Raw genomic sequence first — 25,246 nt, 5'->3', positions numbered from 1 at the left:
TACCAAGATAATTACAGCTTCCTTACTGTGCCTAGTTTCTAGTCTTGACCCCTATATTACAGCCTCTAAAAAGTTCCACCAAAGTGATTTTTCTAACAGACCAAGTGGTAACACCATTCTCTTGCTCTGAATTCTTCAATGGCTCTCAATGCTGCTAGGAGAAAGATCTAAATTCTCTGCATAGCATACGAGGCCCGTCAAAATCTGAGTCCTGTTTACATGCTTGTTGCCAGTGGTCCTTAGTGCCCATTAGTTTTACAGCAGACAGTGCACTGCCACCCCCAGGCTGTGTACAGGTCGACCAGATGCCTCTTCTTGGGCTTGTTCTCCGGTCAAGTCCTACTCATTCTTCCAATGTCAGACCGGAGTCAGCCTCCTGCTCCCTACTCCCCTCAGGGTCTGGGGCTTCTCCGCTCCCATTCCCGCTGGTCCCTTCGTCTACTACTGTTGTAGTCCTGCAACTGTTTTCACATGTGTCTTCCACTCAACTCACGCTTCCTGGATGAGACTATGTCTTTTCATTTCTGTGTTCCTAATGCCCAACAGAGTGAGTCTTAAAATATGCTTGTAAGGAGAAATCTGTTTTTAATCTATATTCTGCTAGTCTAAAGGTTGTATTTTTAGAAGACTGATCTATATGGTAATTACATGGATTAAACTTATCCGCAAAAAAAAATTCAAACAGTGTGAAAGACTTAAAACTGCTCGATACTGCTGTAGACATTAATTATTAAAACTGCTACCACTTCTTAAACACATACACCTATCATAATCTGTAAGTCTGGGGTAAATTCCAAATGTCTCACTAAAGGCGATGTACATTTCTAATAAATGAGACACATCAATTAAAAAGTAAAAAAAATAAATTGCATAAAAATTTGAACTAGTAATGCTTACCAATACTAGCATGATCAATAATAGTGTCAATATCTTGGAGACCCCATTTCTTGTAAGCTAACGGTGGAGGCTGTATGTTCTCATTGCCCGATGCCGCAGCTGTTAAAGACAAAAAGCAAACAATCCAAACTATAATGGATGGAGTTTTACAAAAACCCATTAAAAATGGAACAACTTGATTTATTACTCTAAAACTTAAATGATAATAATGAGGCAAGGCAATGTAAACAAGGTTAAAGTGAACTTTATTCTGCCAAGACAATACGTGTAAAATGCAAACATTAAGGGTAAGCTGACTGTCACAAGAGATTTTTGGAAAATTCAATGTAATTGGAGAAGGTAATTAAAAACCCTAGACTATTACTAAAATTTAAGGTGAATTCAAACTGCAACTGATGACAAATAAGCAATTTCTTCCCCCTGAGAAAGACAGTGGATAAAATCCTGGGAACAGCTAATAGTGCCTTAACTTGGTGAAAAACTAAAAACCTGATGATATGCTGGGCAGGAGCACCCAGACAGCAAGGTCCGTAAGGCAAGTAACCAAGGCCAGCCTTGATAGAAAGATACATTAACAGCAATAGCATTGCCAGAAAGAATGAATAAAATGCCTGTCACTGCTCAGTATTTCTGCCTAGGGAGTAATGAAAGAAAAAGCAATTATTACACTTCTTGCCACAGGATCAGGCACAAGGTCTATTTATCAGTAAATTCTCATGCTACATTATTTGAATATAGCTGGGGGGGCGCCTGGGCGGCTCAGTCGGTTAAGTGTCTGCCTTCCACTCAGGTCATGATCCCAGGGTCCTGGGATACAGCCCCAAGTCAGGCTCCCTGCTCAGCGGGGAGCCTGCTTCTCCCTCTGCTGCTCCCCCTGCTTGTGCTCACTCTCTCTCGAGTAAGTAAATAAAATCTTAAAAAACAAACAACAAAAAACACCTAGCATACAAAAAAACAAAAACAAAAAGAATACAGCTGGATTCTGGCTGTTTATTCCAGAAAGTACTATTATAAGTAAAAAATATATTCCTCTAAGCACTTCAGATTTGACAATAAGGCCAAGAAAAGAGAATTTCCCTACATGTGGAAATAAAAAGCAAAACAATTTCTTGGCTATGCAATCAGAATTCTTTTTAGAGCAACTTACAATAAGAGGGCCCTAAATGGCTTATTGCCTTCCTAGGAGACAAAATGGTCTTATGGTCTTAAACATAAAAATAAACAGGAATTCAAAAATAATAAAAATTAAATGGCTTACAATACCAATCATAATCTTCTATTTCTAGTTTATTTCATTGACTGAATTCTTACCTGCAGAAAACTGCCAGGCTCTGTAGGTATACATATTAATGGTGACTACTTTAAGTGACCTCAAGATAATGATGCTTATTGTGCCTAAATTTAAATAATTTAAAAGATTACGAAATAGGTATAAAAATTCAAACAAGTTCTCGCCTAATAGAAAAGTATGTAATATTAAAGATCCATATAACCAAAACTTCAGGATTTTACCAATCACATCAATCTGTAAACAAAACAAACTCTGTTTTAGGGCCATTAAGGCCCCTCTACCCAAACCCAGAAGAAAAGGAGGAAGTCTACACTAGTCCTGGTATTTTCACTGGGTTTAATTAAGGCTTTTCTAAAATTGGGATCTTAAAATCGATGATGTGTTTTTCTCTGGCAGCATTTTTGCTGCTTTGTGGTACATAAAATACTAGTGCATCTACAAACAATGGCATCTTGAATTTGATGAAATACAACTTTGCTCTGTATTCTCTTCCAAAGAATGTAAACTCTGAGCAGTAAGAGTAAGAACTCTTATTTGGGCCCTTTTCACCCCCAAGTCTGGAAATAATGTAGTTGTCCATATACACATTGTTCAGGCCTCTAACTAGTCCATTCAGAAGTGTTCCAGGTTAGCAAAAAGAAGCCGGCATTGACTCCCTGTTGGGTCCTGCCTGCCAAGGGGAAAACTCCCCCTGAGCACAGTGGTATCTTTACCCTCAGTGAGGATGGAAGCAATGCAGAATCAGAGGATTCCAGTAACACCAGCCCGAGAGCTGCTGATCTAGTAAGAAATTTGGTTCCCTTACCCCAATATGTAGAGAGTAGATTTTCAGTCCTTGCTTTTATCTTACTAAGCAATCTACCCAACAATGCACTCCCATCTCTACAGTAGCAGGGTTTTTTTCTGTAAATCTAGTACAGAGAGGCCTTTTTAATGTCGAGCACATGTTTAATTCTCTAGGTTAAATTAAGTAAGACGTTAGAAGTTAGATTCGTCTCGCCAAAAAATTACCTTTTGCTACCTGATTTCGACAAGCACGAAGAGACTGAAAAAGGCTAAATCCATCAATAGTCACAATGGCACCTGGATATAAGATACTCAACTCTTCATTCTATTAAAGAAATAAGAAAGAAGAAAATAATACATTTTCATTGTTGCCAAATAAACTTATCTACTTTTTTTTTTTAAAGATTTTATTTATTTATTTGACAGAGACAGAGACAGCAAGAGCAGGAACACAAGCAGCAGGAGTGGGAGAGGGAGAGCAGGCTTCCCGCCGAGGAGGGAGCCCGATGTGGGACTCGATCCCAGGGCCCTGGGATCATGACCTGAGCCGAAGGCAGACGGTTAACGACTGAGCCACCCAGGCGCCCCCTTATCTACTTTTGTCTTAGAGCTGAGTGTCAGGATTAATGAAAAATAGAAAATACTATGAAAATATTAATGAAAAACGGAAATAACTGTCAACCACCCATCGCACAAGACATTATCAGGCAGAGGAAAAGTAAAAATAAAGGCAAAATTAATTTCAGAATGCCTTTTGCCCAAGTACTTAAAATTCTTTTCAAATATGCTTTTTAAACATGATATATAATGCTTTCAGGATAGGTGGTGAGATTAACAAAAAAGCACAAATTTCATAAAAATGAAATATAGTCATTGTGCAAATATGAACAATATATAAAGTATATAGTATAACGTGCTTTTTATTACTCAATAGGTCAACGATCTTTTTCCTTTTCAGTTAGTGAGCAAATCATTTTTTGCTGTGGCTATGCAGTGCTGCATCATATGTTACAAAATATAGTGAACGAGTTCTTAGTGATGGACATTTAGTTTGGGAGACAAAGCACATCAAACCAATCTGCTGACTGAGGCTCTCCAACAGCTTCTTACTGCACTTAGAATAAAGCCTGGCCTAGGGGTGCCTGGGTGGCTCAGATGGTTAAGCGTCTGCCTTTGGCTCAGGTCATCATCTCCAGGTCCTAGGATCAAGTCCCATGTTGGGCTCCTTGCTCAGCGGGGAGCCTGCTTCCCCCTCTCCCCCTGGCTCTCCCCTTGCTTGTGCTCTCTCAAATGAATAAATAAAATCTTAAAAAAAAAAAAAAAAGCCTGGCCTCTTTACCTAGGCCTGCAAGATGGGGTACCCATCTCTAAGGTCATCTCACCTCTCCCTCCCCCACTTTGCTCCTTGAACAATGGCCATCATCACCTCAGTGCTCTGAATGTTGCCTAGACCTTACCTCCCAGATCATCACCTGCCTAATTCTTCTGATCATTCAGTTCTCAGCTCAAATGTAGTCCCACAGAGAGGCTGCTCCCGAGCCTCTAAATCAAACAGCACCTCCGTTCTCCTGCCTCATTACCATCTCATCAACATGATTATTTCCTTCCTAGCACCTATCAGACACTGGAACTATCTTACTATCTCTAGTTGTCTATTGCTGGTTTCTCTCCACCATCCCCAAAATAAAAGCTCCATGAAAGGAGGGTCCCTGGGGTGTCTGGTTCCCCAAGGAATTCTCAGTGGTTAGAAATGGGCTAGGCACACAATAGGCAGTAACTAAATATTTATGAATGAACATTTTCATTATTATAACCATCACTGCAATAAACATTCTTCTGTGTATATCTTCTCACGTTGCTATATATTTCTTCAACTGGATCTCTGGGTCATAGAGTAGTCTGAATTTTCATTCATATTATTCAACTGCCCTCAAGAAAGTACCTGTCAGTTTACACTTCCATCAACAATACATGAGAGTGCCTTTTTCTCCATACTGTCGCTAACAGTTCTGTAAATCTTGATCTTTGTCAATATGAAAGGCGAAAAATTATCCAAATGTAGTGGTTTATAGTTCTTAGGTTATTATTTACATTCAAAATTTTATCAGACGCTTTTTGACCAATTGTATTTCTTCTTGTGAGAATGGTCTTGTCCTTTTTTCTACTGAACCAGTAGGCTGTTTCCATTTTTAAAAGAGATTTCTGGGCCACGAGGGAGAGGAGCCAGGGGAAAGGAGTTGGCATGGGTGCTCACCTGACAGGTTTGCAAGGCTAAGCTTGGATGGCCCACTGACCATGACAGCAGGGCAAGAGCCTCCTCACTGACTTGGAGGAGCTAATCACTAGCAAGTCAGTTATCTCCAAAACCAGAGAGCTCTCCTGAAGAAGGTACTAATACGAACACCAATGGTCCAAAAGCTGCAGAAATTATGGTAGATGACAGAGATCTTTGTGCAGAAGACACAGAAGGAACTTCTTTGACATTCCAGAAAGAGGTCTTCTCTCTTTGGAATCGTTTACAATGACCTGCGGTCACTTCTACTACACTCCTTGCGCCCAGAACTGAATCAGGAAATCTGCTCTGTGATCTTTCGTAGATGTGGGAGTACAATGAAGAAAAAGCAAATATGTACATTTGATATATAAGTTGACATATCATATCCAAAGATGCATATGTAAAATACAGAGTAACAACAAAGACTTCTGTTTCCGTTCGGTAAGAATTATTTTTCAACTAATAGATTTTGACTCACAAAAAGTAAGTATTTAAAAGTGATTTTTTTCCACCAGCTCTAAAAACAAGAGAGTAGTACAGACATAAGCAAGCTTAAAGGGTTTAAAGAACCTTCACTATCCAGAGAATAGAAAATAAAAAAAACAGCTCTTGAGAAGTATCTTTCATAAACACATTATCTCCTTAGATTTCCAAGAGCTCCTTCTTCATTTCATTCAATGGTTTTATTTCTCCTATCTTCTGATGGTGAATATTATTAAGTTTTCAGTCTTCAGTTTTATTTTCCTGTATCCTTTACTTGGAAGAATTCACTTATTATTTAGGACTTCAACCACATTCTTCAATCTAGTCTCTGTACCTGTGCAGGAATTCTGTATCAATAAAGCCATACTGGTATTTTCATTTTATTTCCTACCATCGCCTCAAACTCAACATGTCCAAAACCAAACTTAATAACCTTAATTCACTGCCAAAGCTGTCTTCTCTTCCAACTTTGTCAGTGGCACTTCTCGGCATGGGTATCTTAGAGCCAACTCACTTTCCTCTTCACTATTCTATATCTTTATACAATAACCAGTCATGTCCATTGTTCCTGTAAAATGATTTTTGGACTGGTCCTTTCTCTCTTCACACAGCGATTACAGAGTCTTGTCCCAACATTGCACGTGTGATACAGATAACTTCAAAAAGTCAGATAACTAGCCTCCTTGATTCCAGAGTCTCAGACTCCAGTTCCTCCTGAAGAAAGAGTCCTTCAATATCCCTTTGATATATCACTTCCTTCTCATAAATCTTCAGTTGCTCTGCTCATCGCTGGAATCAATTCTGATTTTTACTCAGCTTTCAAATTTATGAAAAATGTGGCCACTCTGCCTATTCAACAGTTTCTCACTATTTACTGACCTAGGTTTCTTTGTTGTCTCATACACAGTCCTACATTTCAATCTCCCTTCACGGTTCTCCTGATTACCTAAAATACTTTCCCCTCTTTTCCTATTAACTAATTATATTCTATAACCATTATTCACAGCTGAATTCAAATCTCGCCTGCTCAATGAAAGTTTCTCTTACTGTCCTCATTCTAACTGAGCTCCCCTTCCCCCAAACTTGTACAGAATCTATTCTGGCCATGTAAAATAGTGGTTGACTAGGTACCGCTCTGCATTATTGATTAACTCACTCAAAGGTATTAATAGGAATTAGTCTAGTCTCTCTTACTAGATTAAGTTTCTTCTACAGCTCCAGTCCCTATAGCTTCAGGCCATCTCTCATACAATTTAAGTCCACATAGGTACACAATACATGCATCATCTGTTTACTTGAAACCTTTGGAAGCAGGATAGTAAAAAGAAGGCAGGCATATTTACATAGATTTGACAATGTATACTGTGAGCCAAAGAAGAGCATATTAGTTTATGTGGCTCTACAATTATCTTTTTTTACTGTGAGACTATCAAATTCTCACAGTGAATTTGAAAAGTGAAAACTACATTTGGAGAGCCTTAGATACGAAACAGAATCATTTTCTGTCCAAATCTTCAGTTCAGTTAATCTATTTTCCACTATAAACAAAAACTTCACCCCCTTTCTGAGAAACAGGTAAGTACAATGTGGTAGTATTATTAAAAATAAAGCCAGAGGGGCGCCTGGGTGGCTCAGTCGTTAAGCGTCTGCCTTCGGCTCGGGCCATAGTCCCAGGGTCCTGGGATCGAGCCCCACATCGAGCTCCTTGCTCAGCGGGAAGCCTGCTTCTCCCTCTCCCACTCCCCCTGCTTGTGTTCCCTCTCTCGCTGTGTCTCTTTCTGTCAAATAAATAAATAAAATCTTTAAAAATAAATAAATAAATACAGCCAGAACTTTCTTTTATTGTGTATAATTCTGACACCTAAATCCAAATAAAAAACATATATACCACATCTGTGTCTTAAGTCGCTCTCAAATTCCAAAAATAAGGAACTCTTTTGGGCTTCTGACTAAAGTGTTTTATTGTATTATGGAACAAAATGTAGGGTATTTCATTAAATAAGTAAAAGCAAGACTGGAGTTCTTGACTCAGTTACAAATAGGTTATATTTCTAGACTATAAGAGTATAGCTAACTATGCCACAAGACAAAGATACCTTTAAGTTTCCTAAAAGAAGAGAAAACACGACTTCAAAGTAAAGCCATGGTTCCTCTGAACACAGTCGTTTATAAAGCTACCTGTTCGGTCACGCCAGGATGTCGTGGGATTTCATAGGTCCTGCACTTCAGCTGTAGTACTGGGTCTTCATTCAGAAGCTGTGCAAGCAAGAGCACACCATTCTAGGAGGAAGCACAGAGAAGAGCCCTGCTTATTTTCTTATCAATAGACCTGAACAGGTATGACCAGGCAAAGAGTGTCATTTCCCCAACTGTTTTCCATGGATATCAGATACTCTCTTTGAGAAGAATACAGCTTCTTTTCTCTATAGTTCTACCAGAACTTTCCACCACAACTCCCCCACCCCCCCAATCCCTGCTTCCACCCTCGTGAAGTAGCAACTCCACATTCCCAAGCGGCAGGTAATTAGTCACAAAGAAGGATAATGGGGATGCATAACTAGATATTCCAGCCAAGTGCTGTTTTCTAACTGCTCAACACTCCACTCACCTCCGTGTAGAAGCGTACATAACCTGAAGTAAAGCCCACCACAATGCAGGTCCAGTCAGGACGCCCTGTGGAACTCCTGTTACAAACAAAATTTATGATCTTAATAGCTCATAAATCAAAGCAAAGAAAACGAATAACTTATTTATCCTTACCTCTTTTGGCTTGCTAGTGGGATACATAGAGCACTGGTTACATGTTCTCTAAAAATGGAAACAAAATCATATGCTTACCTAATGAATTTATCAATTACTTTTATTTCCCTATAATTTAATGTTAAAGGGCAACCAGTGGAAGATAAGCTCTGTGGACCAGTTTTATTCAAGGCATAAGGAAAAATACAGTAAAACTCCACAATAAGTTGAATCATAAAAATCATTCACATAAGGGGCGCCTGGGTAGCTCAGTTGGTTCGGCATCTGACTCCTGATTTTGGCTCAGCTCATGATCTCAGGGTGATGAGATCGAGCCCCACGTGGGGCTCCGTGCTGAGTGTGGAGCCTGCTTAAGATTCTCTCTCTTCTTCCCACTCTGTCCTGCCCCTCTCCCTACCTCGCACGTGTGCATGCTTGCTCTCTCCCTTAAAAATAAAAAGTACAATTATTCACATAAAAGGTAATGTTACATTCACTTGAAGTTAATAAAGAACAGTATTTTTCTTTCTGTGCTTTAAAAAGCACAAGAGAAAGCAAAAACTTTACCGTATGCAACTGATTATACACAGAACTGAGAACTAGCAAATCATCACCAGTCATTTCCTGCAGTACCCTCTCTTCTGCATCAGCTAAGCACTGACTGGGCAGAGCGTGGGAGGAATGTTAGTCACATTACAGGCAAATCATAATCCTGCAAGTACATTATTCTAGGGATGAACTGCATTTCAACTAGTTGGCTTCTTCCTTGATACTTTGCAGAAATTGCCCCAGATAACCCACTTCCAAGCACATGCTTGGCTGGATGTTCCCTAAAAGATTCTTTTTGTGACACATGGACTTGAAAAATCTGTCAGGAGCTCAGAGACTAAGCCTCAAAATTAAAATAACTCCTACTGACTTTAATTTAACCTGTCAACCCTCAGGACCCATCAATCACCAGCTTATTCAAGAAACTATAAACACTCCTGCCTCATACATTGTATTAGGCAACCACTGTACAAAATTAATCTTTTTGTTTGTTGTCTTTCAAGTAATGGAGCCATTATGTTTGCTTTGCATTTTTGAAAGAAATTAAATGTCTTCAAAATGGTTAGACTAAATGACTTAAGGAGAAATATTATCATTTATTTTGGTAAGAGAGAAAACATTCCAGTGAGTATCTACGATGTGCAAAGCAAAGCATGTACTATGTATGGGCTTCCACTTGGTTGTCTTTTATCTGAATCCAAAGTCTGAAGGATCTTACTCATTCTCCTCAGATAGTTTTCAGTCATAAAAATTTAAGTAAAAACAGGTTCCAGGTTAGCAGCTCCTCCATATAATCACACTAGAGAACCCCCTTACTGGGTCATTTAGAAATCTGAATTTACCAACTTGCCTTTCTGAAGTATTTATGAGTTTTAAGAATTAATGTAGCACCGTCCCCTTTAAGTACAAGGCCAATGCTACCCAAGCAGAGAAGACAATGACTGCCTTTGACTTTTTGGATAAATAAAATTAGTAATGAAGAACACAGGAAACAACAAAAGGAGAAAGAATGGGATTCTGAGTTCTTCTTTAAATCTCCTCTGCAAACAGGAGTTTAAAAAAAAAAAAATCACATGAGTAAAATTTAAATTTGCTGGCCAAATCATGCTCTATAACCTCTAAGTTGGGATGAACAGTCACTAAATATCCCAGTGATGAAACTTCTCACTTATAAGCAAAACAATTTCACATACACATTTAATGCACAGAGAAACAAAAAAAAAAATTAACTGGTACCTACCCTTCTTCGACGTTTAAAGAACCACTCCAGCCAACGGCAAATTGCATTTCTTCCTTTCCTTTATCGCTGTATTTCCATTTTGCTGAAAAAAATAAGTTATCACATAAAATCACTTTAACTATAGTATACTAAAGTGATTTATGAATATCATGGTTTCCCTTCAGAATGGGTACAGAATGTAATTATTCTATATTAATGGGTTTGGGTAAACATGGAAAAAATTTTATAAGATTTTGATAAAACTCAACCCAGGCTACTTACTTGCCTTTTAGTCTCTCCTTCCTCCAATTAAATTCATCTAATGTCCTAGTTATTGCAGAATAAAGTTACTGATTCTTACATACCACCTCATCTCCCCATCTGTTGTATTTATAAAATGACTTTCATCTTCAGATGACAGAGAACACTTTTCTATTAGATTTATGCTACAGGAGGATAAACCTGCTGTTAAGAGCATTCCACAGCCATTTAATATACGATCTGATTTTGATCAGTGAGGTTTTTCATCTTATGTAAACTTTAATTTTAATCTTCAACAAAAATTATGAACCAAAAATGTATGCCCCAAATAAGAAACTAGAGTTCAATGAGTTTTCAAATTATAGTTGAAAATCACCTCATTCACACTATTACTACAAAGGTGTCAGCAGCCTTTTTAGCTCTGACTGCCCCTTGCAAGAATTGGGCAATGATCAGTTTGGCCTCCGACGTGCAACAGAGCCACAGTTAAAGTATCCGCAGTCAAGAAAGAAACATAGGAAACAAACAATAGAAGGAAGGAAAGAAAATCACACACACACACAAATAAAAATTGTTATACAATATGTGAAATACACTATAGAATGCCACCAGACAACACATCCAACATCAATAACATTTTTTCTATCGAATCCATTTCTGTCCTACTCTATGCATTAAAATAAAGTAAACCGAAAAAAATAAGAGTACTTACGCACAAGAAAAACCGCTTTTTGCCCTCGAGCTATAACCATAAGATCATTGGTTGGAGACAGGGATAAAACACAATCTTGCAGCCAGGAAGTTTTTTGTGTTTTGCACGTATTTCCTTCTTCTTCCTGTGGGTAACAACTTCAATTACAGCGTATGCAAAAATACTGAAAGTACTGCATCTCAGCCTATCTGCCTTGAGGGATGAGGGGAAACAGAAAGGAAAAAGAAATCTTCCCATTTCTTTTTAAAAGTCTCAATAATATTCCTTATCAAAACATGTCAAAGATGACCCGTAAAGAAAACAACCACCAAAACTAATCTGTTTTGAATATTAATGCAAAAAGTTTTAACAAAAGCACATATAAACCAGTAAGACATTAAAAGACTGTCACACAGGGATCATTCCAGGAATGATTCACTATTAGGAAATTTAGTGAATAATCCAATTCCAGAGACACCGCTAGGGTATCTGCAGCAACACAGCAAAGAAAAAATTATCTGATGCTTATGGCTGTCGAATCTGTAAAAGTATTTGATAAACTTGATACTTTTTCCTTCATTTGAACTGAAAGGTGTTTTCATTTTTAATTGAAAAACTATTTATAAAATAATTACAAAGAGGAAAATCCCCATGGTTAAGAACTCAAGAGATCTAAGAAGGTCTTCTTTGCAAAGTCTCTCTCTGACTCTACTACTAAAGCCTCCTAGTTGTTTCCTCTAGAGACAACCAGTATGATAAGTGATATTTTGTGAACATACAAGACTCCCCTTCCCCCCCCTTTTCTTATACAAATGATAGCACATTATACACATACTTCTCTATACTTTTTTTTCTCTTAACATATATCTTAGACTTCATTCCCCATGAAGTTTATTTTTTTTTAAATGTTTATTCATTTATTCATGAGAGTCAGAGAGAGAGAGGCAGAGGCAGAGGGAGAAGCAGGCTCCCCACCTAGCAGGGAGCCTGATGCGGGGCTCAATCCCAGGACCCCGGATCATGACCTGAGCCGAAGGCAGATGCTTAACCATCTGAGCCACCCAGGCGCCCCTGAAGTTTATTTTTTAAAGGTTGCATAGTATTCCACTGTACAGACACACCATGAATTATTTAACCAGTCCCCTAATGATGGACATCTGCGATGTCTACACTCTTGTGGCCGCCACAAATGATGATACAGTGAATCACCTTATACTCTTGTCAGTTTGTGCTCCAAAGAGGTGGCATTATTTTATAATCTGATTAGTAAGTTTTAAAAGTGCTTGCTTCCCCCACAGACTTTTCAAAAGATGCTTTAACTCTGGATCTTTGTCAATGTAACAGGTGAAAAACGGTATTTCAGTATACTCTCTTCTTATTAATGAGAACAGGACAATCAGTCTATTCCTTTCCTTTGCAGATTTCCTATGGGTTGCTACTCTTTTTCTTCTTTATTTGTATATATTCCTTACATACAAAGAAAATTGGCCTTTTGAACATAAGAGTTGTAACATTTTCCCAGTCCATGCGGTAGCTTAATTTGCTCCATGTAGAAATTTTTTTAATGTTATGCAGGTAAATTATCGATCTATTCTCTTATAGCTTCTAAGCTTTATGTCATGCGGACTCCTACCTCAGCCCTACGCAGTGGCTCTTACACTGAATTAATCAGGGGGAAATGGGGAGAGAGGGGAGGAGATGCAGGCTGTCTTCCTCCTGTCTTTTTCTTTTCCTTCCTTCCTCTTTCTTTCAGACATTTATGCTTTTTTAAAACTTAGCTAACAGGAATCAAATTGAGCTGGAACCTTCTTCTTACGCAAGGTGAGCAAGCTAAGGAGGCTGCATGCACCCTCTCTTGAAAGAAGAGGAATACTGGAAAAAGTCCTCGTCTTATTAAAGCTCTATTTTTCTAAGGAATTTTGCTATCCAGCTTGCTGTTCTTAATGTGCACTTTTCTACATACAAATAAGGAAGAAAATTAATCCCCTAAAGATAACACGAATAAGGTACAGGTTAGCTGTAGTTCATTTCTCCCCGAACCTATAATTTCTGTAGAATACAGTCTCTGTTCAGCCTGCACGCACCCAAGACTTCTCATAGTGGCTCATTTGTGAGCTGAAGGCAACACTGCCCTGAGTTCCCTGTCCAATAACAGAGATTCCAGTTGTACCAACTTTGAGGTTCAGGACTTTTCAAGTTACTAGAGTAGCTCATCTTCAGGTAGGCGGCTAGAAGCAGGGCAAGTCACATAGGGATATTTAAGTACTGTGAGAAGAAATCAGTGGTGCCTAAAACTCTTTGATTAGTCTCTGCCCTTAAAATTTCCATCTCAGGGCAATAAAAAAGAATCAACACACTGCTCCAGAAAAAGGATACAGCTCAAATTTTAGCAAGTTCCATAAATCAGGTTTTTTTTTCCTTTTATCACACTTCCAAAATGATATTCAAACAATAGATCCCAAAAATTATCTAAAAGTTACTTTCCATTAAAGCACATTATTTCTGTTTCTGTCCTATGCTTTCAAGATAATGCCATTAACAAGGATTAGATCTACATGTTTATATTTGCTGAAAAGACAAAGAGTAAAAGAAATACAAAGATGCAAGGCATTTAAAGCCTACCTGGTTCAAAACTGCATTTTATAATAAAGAAAACAGGGTCTCGGGGATGTTAAAGATTTGCTCCCTGCCACAGAATCAGTGCCAGAACCCAACTAGAACCCAAGCTTCCTGATATTTAATTCAGGTGATCTTTCTGCTTGTTCATCTTGATAGACAGCTGTAACAGCTCTTGGAGCAGACTGTCTTTGCCTGGGATTTGACTCTAGTCTCTCAGTCAATGGAAGTCTTTTCTCAAAGGATTACTATTACTTATGACTGGATCCCGGGCTAACCTTCCCACAGGACACTACCTGAACATGTGAGCCAGTGTATCCTTGAGACATTTCTCCAGGCACTCCTTCAAGAATACTTTCCCTCTCTTTTCTTTCTGTCCCAAGTTCCAGTTCCTAGCCCTCCATCCTACTCTGACTCTTATCTTCTTTCAAACTTATCGCAATCAAAAACCTTACTATTCTCTGCTACCTATTGATTCTGTGATTGCATTTCTACCACACTAGACTCCAAACCTTCTAACGGCCAAGCCTATGCTTGATATTACTCCTCAAGTCCACACGTTGTGCAGCCCACTGACACACAGGTGAGTGGAAACAGCATTCCCATATCTCCTTTCCGGTATTTGCAAAGATACTGGAATAACCTATAATCCCTCTTGCACATGAACCTGTATGCCAATGGGCAACCGATCCAAAGCTAGTATCCTTAAGTAATACATCCTTAGGTAATAGTATCCTCTGGAGCGTTTTCCCTTAAGTAATACTAAGATTTAGCAGTTCAAGATTCTGGTTGACATACCCATGGAAAATACAAGTTAGAGAGATGTAAAAAGGAACAAAATACTACCCTCTTAGCTGGGCCTAGAACTCAGCTCTGTCTGCCACCACCCCAGCAATGGACTACACGTGTTCCCAGAAGCAAGCATGAATTTTGCCCTGTAAGAACTAACCAAGATGAAAGCACGGGAAACAGCACTTACTTGGACGCAAATTCAGAGAAACTACTCCACAATCACTGGTTACATGCCTAACCCTGCTTAGCAACCTCATAAATGCACCTTTCTAGTAATATGAAGCCAGAAAAAGAAACTTCATGTGAATTAGCAGCCTACTTTCTGGCATTTCAACCATTTTCAGGTTTTGCTGAAAAAGGGAGAAAACCAAACTCTCACTCTTCACTGCACTTTCTTTTCTATGTCCTCTCTACCTCTCCATCTTTCCTCGGGACAGAAGGACTAAAAGCAGATCTGCCCTGTTTGCCACGGTAAAGTGGGGCATGTCCAAGCAGGAGGTCCACGTTCTAAAAATAGGTTAGAAAATACTACCATATGATCATATTACATTATCATCATTAGGGTTTGATAGGCCATGCAATTCTAGATCTAAAGTCCTGCTATTTGGGCATGATGGCAGCTTATCACGAAATACAATGGTGGTGAGCTCTTAACACAAGCTCCATAGCTTCTTGATGCCCAGTCACTTGGGGCGGGGGGGGGGGGGCGGGGGGGGGGCAAGGAGAAAGCTATACACATACACAGCCACAAGCTCCTGGTCACATGCGATTCCAAAGACACTATTCTTTGTGCCTAAGACACAGCACTCAATGTATTAGACTGAATAAGATTAAAAGCCCCAATGACCGTAACCAAAAATAAGTAATATCCTTAAAATCGTAAACAGAGGTAAAAATGTGTTGTGTCACCATAGCTGGTTGTTTCTCCATAAGCTTTATTAGCTATTTTGCCAAACAATACAAATTGTGCCAGAATATTAGGAAGTAAATCTGAAACCTGAAAACCACTGGCAGGGTGGGAGAAGAAACCTTATACAGATCGAATTTCTTTCAATAAATCCTCAACCTCAAAAAGAAAAAAAAAATCCCTGGGTGCATCAGGGTGGGACATCAACAATGAACATGCTCTATACGAAGGCACATAAAGAACAAAGGATGGAAAAGGACGTGTCCTGAACTGTTCTACAGCGTCTGTCACTTTGTACCCAAGCAATGCGGTACACAGAAATCAGGCCACAGTAAGCTGGAACATCTCTTCTCACAACAGAGAAAATCTTTCCACACCCTCTTGAGTAGAGGACCGCAGGCCTATCAAGAGGTGTTTGGCACTGACGTGACGTTGGGTTTGGTCACCTAACTCAAGGGCAATGAGCAGGCAGGGTACTGGTGATTCGGAAGATGTTCGCTGCAACATTGGCAAACACTTACTACATGCCAGTGTCTGTGCTAAGTGCTTGACACATAAATCTTAGTTCTCACAGTGACTCCAGAAAGGTTATGTTAGTCCCCCAGGTTTGGGATGGAGAAACAGAAACTTATCACGATAACCTCCCCCCAGTGACACAGCTGGGGCAGGGCTGTGAACTCAAGCTTCGGAGCTCACGGAAACTGCCACCTCTGAGCCGCATCTGGTCCCTTGAAGGGAGGGACCTGCACAGCCCCTCTGGATCTTCCCTGCTCTGCTGCTCTCCTCGCTGTTGTCACTGGGAGTGACCAGGGATGATGCCGGCTGCTGTGTGTCCAGAACTAAAGGAAGGATGAGAAGCTCTCCTCCACCTGTAGACTAAAAGGCTAGTGCCCCTCTGTGACTGACATAGAGAAGCTCCAATGTGGATCAAGTGAGGTCGAACCTAATCCAATTCGGCCACATGGTTGACTGCGGGAACCTTTTTCGCAAAGGCGTATCAGGTCTTTAATAAATATTCTTGTTCGACGAGTCTCTTTTTAAAGAAAGCCATGAAATAGCCCCCTCCTTTTCAACATAATTAAACACTGAATAAGTGGACATACACGGAGTATTTATTACATTTAAAAAGTCATGAATACTGCACTAAATGTTAAGAAATTTGAAATCAAGCTCTGCCTTGAAAGCACTATAACCTTCGAAGGTGGTTAATAGTTCCTCGGGGTTTCTCAGCCTCAGCGCTACTGACGTTTGGGGCTGGAGCTTCTGTACTGTGGGGGCTGTTCCGTGCATTGCAGGATGCTTAGCAGTGTCGCTAGCCTCTACCCACCAAATGCCCACAGCACTTTCCCAGTTGGGACAGTCACCAATGTCTCTAGACGTTGCCAAGTGTCCTCTGCAGAGCAAAACGCCCCCAAGTTGAGAACTACTGATTTAGCCGAAGAAGAAACATACTGTAAAAATTTATTTTTTTATTTTTAGAGAGGGAGGAGAGGGGCAGGAGAGGGAGAGAGAGAGAATCTTAAACAGGGGCTCGACCTCATGACCCTGAGATCATGACCTGAGCCGAAATCAAGAGTTGGACTGCTTAACCAACTGAGCCAGCCAGGTTCCCCTGTAAAAAAAAAAAATTTTTTTTAATCACCAAGTTAACTAAGAAATTGTAGTAGGTACAAGACAGTACGATCAAAGACCCCAAAACTGCTTGTCTGTATGGGATCAACAATCTCTCCCTCACACGTGTCATGATCTCAGCCAGCCAGCTGATGGGATTACACAATCATATAAAGAAGGAGAAGGAACCATAGAGACCATTTGATTCAAAATCCTCATTGTCCAGAAAAGGAAACCAAGGTTTGGAAAGAGTAAGTGGACTGTCGCTAACCACACAAATGCCACAGGTAATAAATTTAAAGTAATACACATTCATATAGTCCTTGACACTTTCCCTAGCAACTCTGGTTCCTTCCCTCAAAAATCAGGGGAATGGACAAATAATCCAAAATAAGAGGAAGAATGAGGCAAGAGTTTGTGGTCAAAATCCCTGAGGATGACCAGATCCTCAATGGCCTCACATCTTTTTCCCTGCTTTAATCTATCCTACACAACATGCTCCAATAGGGCTATGCACGTCTATGTACCAGCCCTGTGTTAGGACAGAGAGACGAGAAAAGAGAATTCTCGGCCTTAACGTTCTTCCCTCCTCTGGGGAAGACAGATGGACAAATATGCAGCAGTCAGTCAAGGGAACACAGGAGGGTCATCAGACCAGACTGGGGTTGGGAAGTTATTTTTTAAGTTTAAAAAAATGCGCACACGAGAAAGAGGGCAGATCTGACCAGACAGCTTTACTGCTCAAAAAAACGCTTTATTGACTGCAGGTATATCCTCAAGTCCTTTTGCTTGGACAAACAACAAAAAAAATCCTCCTACTGGAAGTAACTCCTACCGAAATCCTGCTGGGAGAGTAAAAAGTAGCCAGGTTGGGGGCAGCAGGAGAGAGGGAGACAGGAGGTGGACGTTCCCAGACTAGCCCCGTGTCCTGTTTCTCTAGAAAGCCATGAACTCAACCTATCTGAAGGCCTAGAGGCAAACGAGCCAGCAAGGAGCTGCTGTCAAAGCAGGGTCCGACAGTGTAAGGTAAAAGGAGACACTGCAGCAGCAGGTGGGTGACGACGAGCTTTCACCCACTGCGTTGAGGTGCTTGCACTTGATCTTGAGGATACCCGCAGTCACCGAAGCTTTTTTTGAGCAGTAAAGCTATCTGGTCAGACCTGCTCTCTTTCTCATGTGCACATCTTTTCAAACTTAAAAAATAACTTCAACGAGTAGCAATAAAAATGATTTTACATCCCAACTGATTTCAGTCACTTCTTCCCCTCCCCCCGTCCCTTCTTGTCTCCCCCTCCCTCTCCCTCCTTACTGCTCCATAACGAAACAGACAGAAGTTGCCCAAAATAATATCTATGCTTACAACCTGGGATGTACTCCAAATTTTTAAAATTCTATTTTATTATTTTATTTTATTTTTTTAAGATTTTATTTATTTATTTGACAGAGAAAGAGACAGCGAGGGGCAGGAACACAAGCAGGGGGAGTGGGAGAGGGAGAAGCAGACTCCCGCTGAGCAGGGAGCCTGATGCGGGGCTCGATCCCAGGACCCTGGGACCATGACCTGAGCCGAAGGCAGACGCTTAACCGACTGAGCCACCCAGGCGCCCCCTATTTTATTTCATTATTTTAAAAAGTACCGGTCAAGACACGGTAAAGTGATTTCCCCAAAAGTCAAGATAAACAGTTGGAAATACATTGCTCTAGGCCAAGATTTCTCAGTACTCTTGACATTATGAGTAGGATAATTCTTCATGGTACGGTAGTATCCTCAGTGTGACAACCAACACTGTCTCCAGACATTGCCAAATGTCCCTTGGGGGGCAAAACTGCCTCTGGGCTGAGAACCACTGCTCTAGGCAATACAGGGTAGAAGCATGGCTGGGGGATGGGCCAGGGAGCCCTAAATTAGACTGAGTTGATAAAGGAACCCGGGTAGGAGAGCAAACAAATATTCACAGCAGAAATACAAACTAAGAATAAGGAGTGTGGGCCTGTCCTGAAGTAGTTCCTGGGTCAGATTTTTCGGGGGAACCTCAAGTATCTGGATGAAAGTGTTGGTAGAGCAGAGATGAGGAAATCCCCTGTATCCCAATGAACTAGCACTGGGTTTTACAAGAAGCTTACACAAAATTTCCAATTCATCAAGACAGCTCAGGCAGGAAAGAGGGCCTAATAAGAACACTCTATGAAGTCACACAGAGCATCAGCACACATTCAGTGGCTAACAAGATGCAAGCTCACCATTTTGCTTTCTACCATATGGGCATTTGCCTACCAAACAGGTTTTCTGAGAGCCTTCCCCACAATAATGGGAACTATAGTCACTATACTGTTCCTCCTGAAGCTACTGATTCACCATCATTTGACAAGGTAGTTAATTTCCCAAGCAACACATGAAATTAAAAAAAAACTAACAAACAAAAACAGCACTACCAAGGACTACCTTGGCTTTCTGCAAAAAACCAGTGCCTACCTGGTCACTGAAGTTAACATTAAATTTATCCATTAGCTATAAAACAACTCCTGCTTGGGGGATGGAAGGAGAGAACGTAAAATCTTATTTAAATGTGACCTAAACTTCAAGGAGTTTTCTTTGAATTGAGACCAGTAAAATGTTTCTTAATATGCACAAATATTGAAGCCACCACCAATGAAGATTATAAGGAATTCTGTCTGAACAATTAGAGCCACAACATATATTTTTAAAAATTTATTTATTTTGATTTTAAGCCCACAAATTTGTCAACTGATTATTCTTTCACAATGCAGCAGATGGTAAAAAGCTGCAGTAATTTAACAAGCCTTTCAATTATGTCTGGCCTCTACAGAGCTGGTAAATTACCACTCTGTAAACATAGTGGCAAATGGTGTTTGGTGTATCAGCTACTGTGGTGACTAACTGGCCACTGATGTAGACAGAATCATTTTTCAAAGGTTTTGACTTTAGCACAGTAAGTCTATCACCTGCAATTTATACTGTCACTGTCATTGTGCTAACTTTCATAGACATTTACACATTATAGTGGTGGAGAGTAAAATCCAGTGAAATCATAGAGTAGTCAGCACATTCAATGTAATTCTCAGTCATTTACCACCTAAATCGTAGACATAAAATAGTCATCTACACTTTTTTAAACCAAGAGACCTAGGTGCTGAAGTAATTCTGAAACACAAACAGTAAATGATGCTATACAAATAGGTTTTTCTCGTTTTTCTAGTCTGCGATTAACATACATAATGCTCAGTGTTTCTCAAAATTTTTTTAAGGTAGCAGACTTTTCATTCCCAAACAAAATGTTATACAAAACTTCAGTATATGAAATAGATAAAAACAGGGATGAGTAGCTAGCTATATAGCACCTTGACACACACTAAAATTCTCAAATGAAAGCTCTTAAGGTCTTTTCAAAATTAAAATGGGGGCAAGGCAAGAACTCTTTCTAAATTTGATTACAAATCTGATTACAGATAAGCCAAAGGAAAATAATTTACAAATATAATTACTGACAGAAACCTACAACTTTAATCTCCTTTAAATTACTTTTCTTCCTAACCTTATGAAGTTAACTGTAATTCACTAACTCCTACAGCTTTACTTGATCAATTCAAGTAGGATTAATTCTATTATTTACTTTTAAATTGTACATATATATATACACCCATTTTTATAGAATTTTCTGTGTGCCCATTCATTCAACGACTCAACCTATATACAGCCACAGCAAAATGCCTACATTTATAACCCCTTAAAGTTAATAATGATAATTATTCTTAGATGTTAGGAAGTTATTTTACTTTGTATTTTTCTGAAATACCTGAATTTTTTGTAATAAAGTATCATTTTTTATAAAACAAATTCATCATTTTTAGTAGAAAATTCATTTCACAAATAACTGCAATGAACTCCAAACCTGAAAAGAACACTTCTCTATTTCCTGAACAACTGTCTAATACTAAGCACTAAATTAGGCACCACAGGATACAGGAAAGCACCAAACAATTCCTGGTCAAAAACTTAATTATCTAGTTGTACAAACAAGACAAATAAGCAAGAAACAATTAGCACCCAACATAAATCAGAATACTCTAATAGCCAAACTAAATGCTATGGGCCTTAAATTGCTATTAGTGTTTATTAAAAAAACAAACAGATAATAGCACACATTCCCCAAAAAGATTTATAAGTGAAAATGTGAAAAGGTGACCAACCATACTCCTATCTTTAAAAATGAAAATTCAAACACTGAAATGACATTTACACCAATCTGATTTAGTAATAATTACAGTTTGATACAAAGCAGGGGTTAATAGTTTCAAAAAATACCTGAGAAAAGCAGTCCTCTGTTAAAAAACAAAAAAAAAAACCCCAAAAAACCACACTCACTTCTTATAGTCTTTGCTTCTCAATATTAATAAAAATAGGAGTGCAGAGAAATGTTTTCACAAAATAAACAATAGCAATAGTCCATGATAAAAAGCAACTGGGTCAGAGCTGTTCTCATTTCTGTAACACAGAGTAAAGAACAGCAGTCTCATATTAACTGCTCTTTGGAGTACAAACTAGTGCAGCCTTTTGGAAGCACCAGTCAGTAATTTCTATTAAAATTTAAAGTACATATACCTTTTATCTTAGCAATTTCAGTTTTAGAAATTTATTCTAAAGGAAAAATAAGAATGGCTAACACTTACTGAGCACTTACTATGTTCCAAGTACTATTCTAAGCATACCTCCTATAACTGCCTTAACGATCCTATGGGTCTGATAGTGTTACTGGTCCCACTAACAGGAATGAGGTTGCTGAACTCAGAAGGTAAATAACTTACTCAAGACTTCATGGTCATTAAGGAGCAGAGCTGGGAGGGAAATTCAGGCAGTCTGACTCCATCATGATGCAACCAAGATGCATGGCAGATATAAAGATGATTAGCATTGCTTGTGATAGGAAAAAACAAAAAGAGCCAACAAAAGCTAAATGTCCCTCAACAGGGGTATGGCTACATAAATCACAGTACATCTACACAAATGAGATATTCAGTATTCCTTTAAAAGAACTAGATGATTTACAGGTACAGATATGGAAAAACCTCCCAATTACATTAACTGGAAAAAGGAGGGGGTAGAACACGAAGCCCACAGGACCCTCAGATAAAGAGAGGAATAAACACATGAATTTTACCTCACTCTCCCCAGTGTTCTCAACCCCACTAAAAAGAGCAGTAACAGAGTTTAAAGGCAAAAGCCAGTAAGGGCAAAAAGAATGGGGAGGGGCGCTGCAAAATTCTGAGAGCTAGAAAGCAGAAGGGCAGGTGCCAACTGATTTCCCAGTTCCTAGAAAACTACCTCCTAAAAACTGAAGGGAGGAAAGAGGAGCAAGAAGCCCAGCTGCACGCAGAACTGCCCACAGGCTTAGGAACGGTACCAGGTCCTGGAGGAAATGAGGGCGAAGGTGCGGCTAAAATCCGGAGGCCTGGCTGAAGCTGGTCTGAGCCGCAGTCAGGTCTCCAGACCCCTTCCCTCACTGCAAAGTCAGATCGCTGTCCCTCCCCCTCCCTCCCTGGCAGAGGACAAGGGGCCCATCACTAAGCCAACACAAACAAGCTACCGAGCAGGAGTGCCAGAGGAGAGCAGATGCAAAATAAAATGACCAACTCTAAGCAAGAGCAAGAAGTCATGGTTAGCTACAATGGGGAGACTAAAGATAGGTCTCCCTCAAACACTTGGGCATAAATAATGCCACCAAGACCGAGCCTGATGATCTGTGGCCAAAGACTGAGGAACTACTTACATTCACCTTTGTTGGCAAACAATCTTTCAACTGCACTTTTCACACTAGCAAACCAGAATCTACTAAAAACAAATTAACAGCCGTGTAGACCGAAAGTTTTGAAGCCCCAAAGAGGCCAAAGGATTTATTTTTTTAATTTTTTTTAAAGATTTATTTATTTATTTATTTTGGAGAGCGAGCATGAGGAGGGGCAGGGGAAGACAGAGAGAGAATCTCAAGCAGATTCCACACTCAGCTCAGAGCTGGATACGGGGTTCAATCTCAGGACCCTGAGGTCAGATCTGAGCTGAAACCAAGAGTCGGACGCTTAACTGACTGCACCACCCAGGCGCCCCAAAGCCAAGGGATTTTACAAACAGGAGGAATGGCAGAAAGAAGGATTGAGAGAGTTACACTGAAAGCCATGGGCTAGACCAAGATTTCTGAACTCTGGGACAACTGCCATTTTGGTTGGACAACTGTTTGTTTTGGAATGCTGTCCTGCGTATTGTAAGATGCTTAACAGCATCCCTGGCCTCTATCCACTTAAATGCACCTCCCCCCAAATTGTGACAACCAAAAATGTCTCTAGACATTGCCAAATACCTCCTAAGGGACAAAATCATCCCCTTAATTGAGAATCACTAGGCAAGACCCAGCCTGTATTAATGTTTAAAAGGAAGGTCATTGGCAAAAGGAGTATTTTAAGGATTTTATTTGAGAGAGCGAGCGAGCAGGGGGAGGAGCAGAGGGAGACGGATAAGTAGACTCTGTATTTAGCACAGAGCCCGACCCAAGGCTCGACCTCACGACCCTGAGATCATGACCTGTAGCTGAAACCAAGTCAGATGCTTAACTGACCGAGCCACCCAGTTGCCCCACAAAAGTAGTATTTCTAACAGTCAAATGCCAAAGTCTTAATGAGAACCCATCTCAGTGAGAAGAACCTCTGTAGCCACTTCCCTCTTTGTACAAGAACCTAAAACCTAAAACATAACTTTAGTATAACTTGAGTGCTCTCCTCTGCCTCTGGCCAATCTGGTGCTTATGTCTCTTGTGTGGCACATGACACTAAAATAAGGCAAAATGTTTTCCAGTATTATCCCAGATTATTAATGTTCTAAGAATCTCTAATCAGGTCATGCTGTATCCTATTTCTCAGTCTGTAAACAAACATTTCTCTGGGGCCCTCTATCTGGCCAGCATGCTTTCCTTGTTAATCTGCTAAATCAAATTGCCTCCGTAAACTGTACTATACCACTTTCTGCAAACAGATGGAACACATTCTAAAGTGTCTTTTGAATGGAAATTTTCCACACTTTCTACCGTCACTAAGGGCCTTAACCCAGAACCTTCTGTGCTTCCTGTTCCAGAAACCACTGCCAAGCAAATCCTTGACTCTATACTTCCTACCCTTTGGACTTAATACACCAATGAAGGAAAGCTCATTAATCTGCCTTACAATTAAAATTAAACCTTGTCAAGCTTCTTCCTTACTGCCTCGATTTCCATTATAGCATAAGGCTAGGCAAAATATTCCCCCGTAACCATTTCTTTCCCAAAGCAAACAAATTATAATCCGAACTAAAGCCCTTGTAACACTGTAAAAAAACACAACAAAGCTATTTACTATTTATTATAGGATCATTAATTGGTAGATGTGCTAGTACAACCATCTTCTTTTCCAATTTCTCCAAGCAAGACACTCTCTCTCGTGATGTCCACTTAAAATTAAGTTAGTACAGAAGAATATCATTTTGCCTTTTTTTTTTCCATCTTGAAAGTCTGTTTGCCCTTTTTAATTCTTTAGGGTATTTACTCATAGGCAAGTAGGAGTTCCTTAACCTTATTCTTTGCACTTGCACACATTAAGAGTTATGCCTGACATGGATCCATTATTTGGGGCATTTTTACAGACTCAATGGTATCCCCTCAAAATTCATGTGTTGAAGCCCCTGTTCCCAATGTGACTGTTATCTGGAGATAAGAAGGTAACTAGGTTCAATGAGGTCTGAGGTCATAAGGGCGGAGACTTAATCTGACAGACTGGTTATCCCTGTAAGGGGAAGGGACATCAGGACTCACTGCTCTCTCTCTTTGCACACAGAGGACAGGCCATGTGAGGACATAGTGAGAAGGTGTCTGTCTGCAAGCCAGGAAGAGGGGTTTCACCGAAAACCAACTCCGACAGCACCTTGATCTTGAAGGTCTAGCTTTCAGAACTGTGAGACGATGCAATTCCGTTAGGCCACCCAGTCTGCAGTATTCTGTTACGGCAGCCGAGCGGACTCATACGGACATGACCTATCTACAGGAGAAAGACATTTGTCCTCCTCTCTAACTGAAGCCATCCTTAAAGTTCCT

The 25,246-nt window shown here is 39.9% G+C and overlaps 1 protein-coding gene across 2 annotated transcripts in view; it reads right to left on the bottom strand.

Annotated features, from left to right (window-relative positions):
* RAB3GAP2 (RAB3 GTPase activating non-catalytic protein subunit 2) overlaps nt 1-25,246 on the bottom strand; it is a 93,366-nt gene that overhangs the window by 45,902 nt on the left and 22,218 nt on the right. For both annotated transcript variants that reach the window (XM_027609748.2, XM_027609749.2), the window contains exons 3-9: nt 11,213-11,336; nt 10,261-10,342; nt 8,493-8,540; nt 8,341-8,416; nt 7,911-8,012; nt 3,200-3,299; nt 898-996 (exon numbers count right to left, since the gene is read on the bottom strand). In XM_027609748.2, coding sequence (XP_027465549.2) covers nt 898-996; nt 3,200-3,299; nt 7,911-8,012; nt 8,341-8,416; nt 8,493-8,540; nt 10,261-10,342; nt 11,213-11,336 — 631 coding nt within the window. The remainder of the gene's footprint in view (nt 1-897; nt 997-3,199; nt 3,300-7,910; nt 8,013-8,340; nt 8,417-8,492; nt 8,541-10,260; nt 10,343-11,212; nt 11,337-25,246) is intronic.

The sequence above is a fragment of the Zalophus californianus genome, chromosome 10 (genome assembly GCF_009762305.2).
Source record: "Zalophus californianus isolate mZalCal1 chromosome 10, mZalCal1.pri.v2, whole genome shotgun sequence".
In the NCBI taxonomy this organism is placed as follows: Eukaryota; Metazoa; Chordata; class Mammalia; order Carnivora; family Otariidae; genus Zalophus; species Zalophus californianus.
Note: the sequence above shows the minus strand (reverse complement) of the source record. Positions and strands in the feature narration are given on the sequence as shown.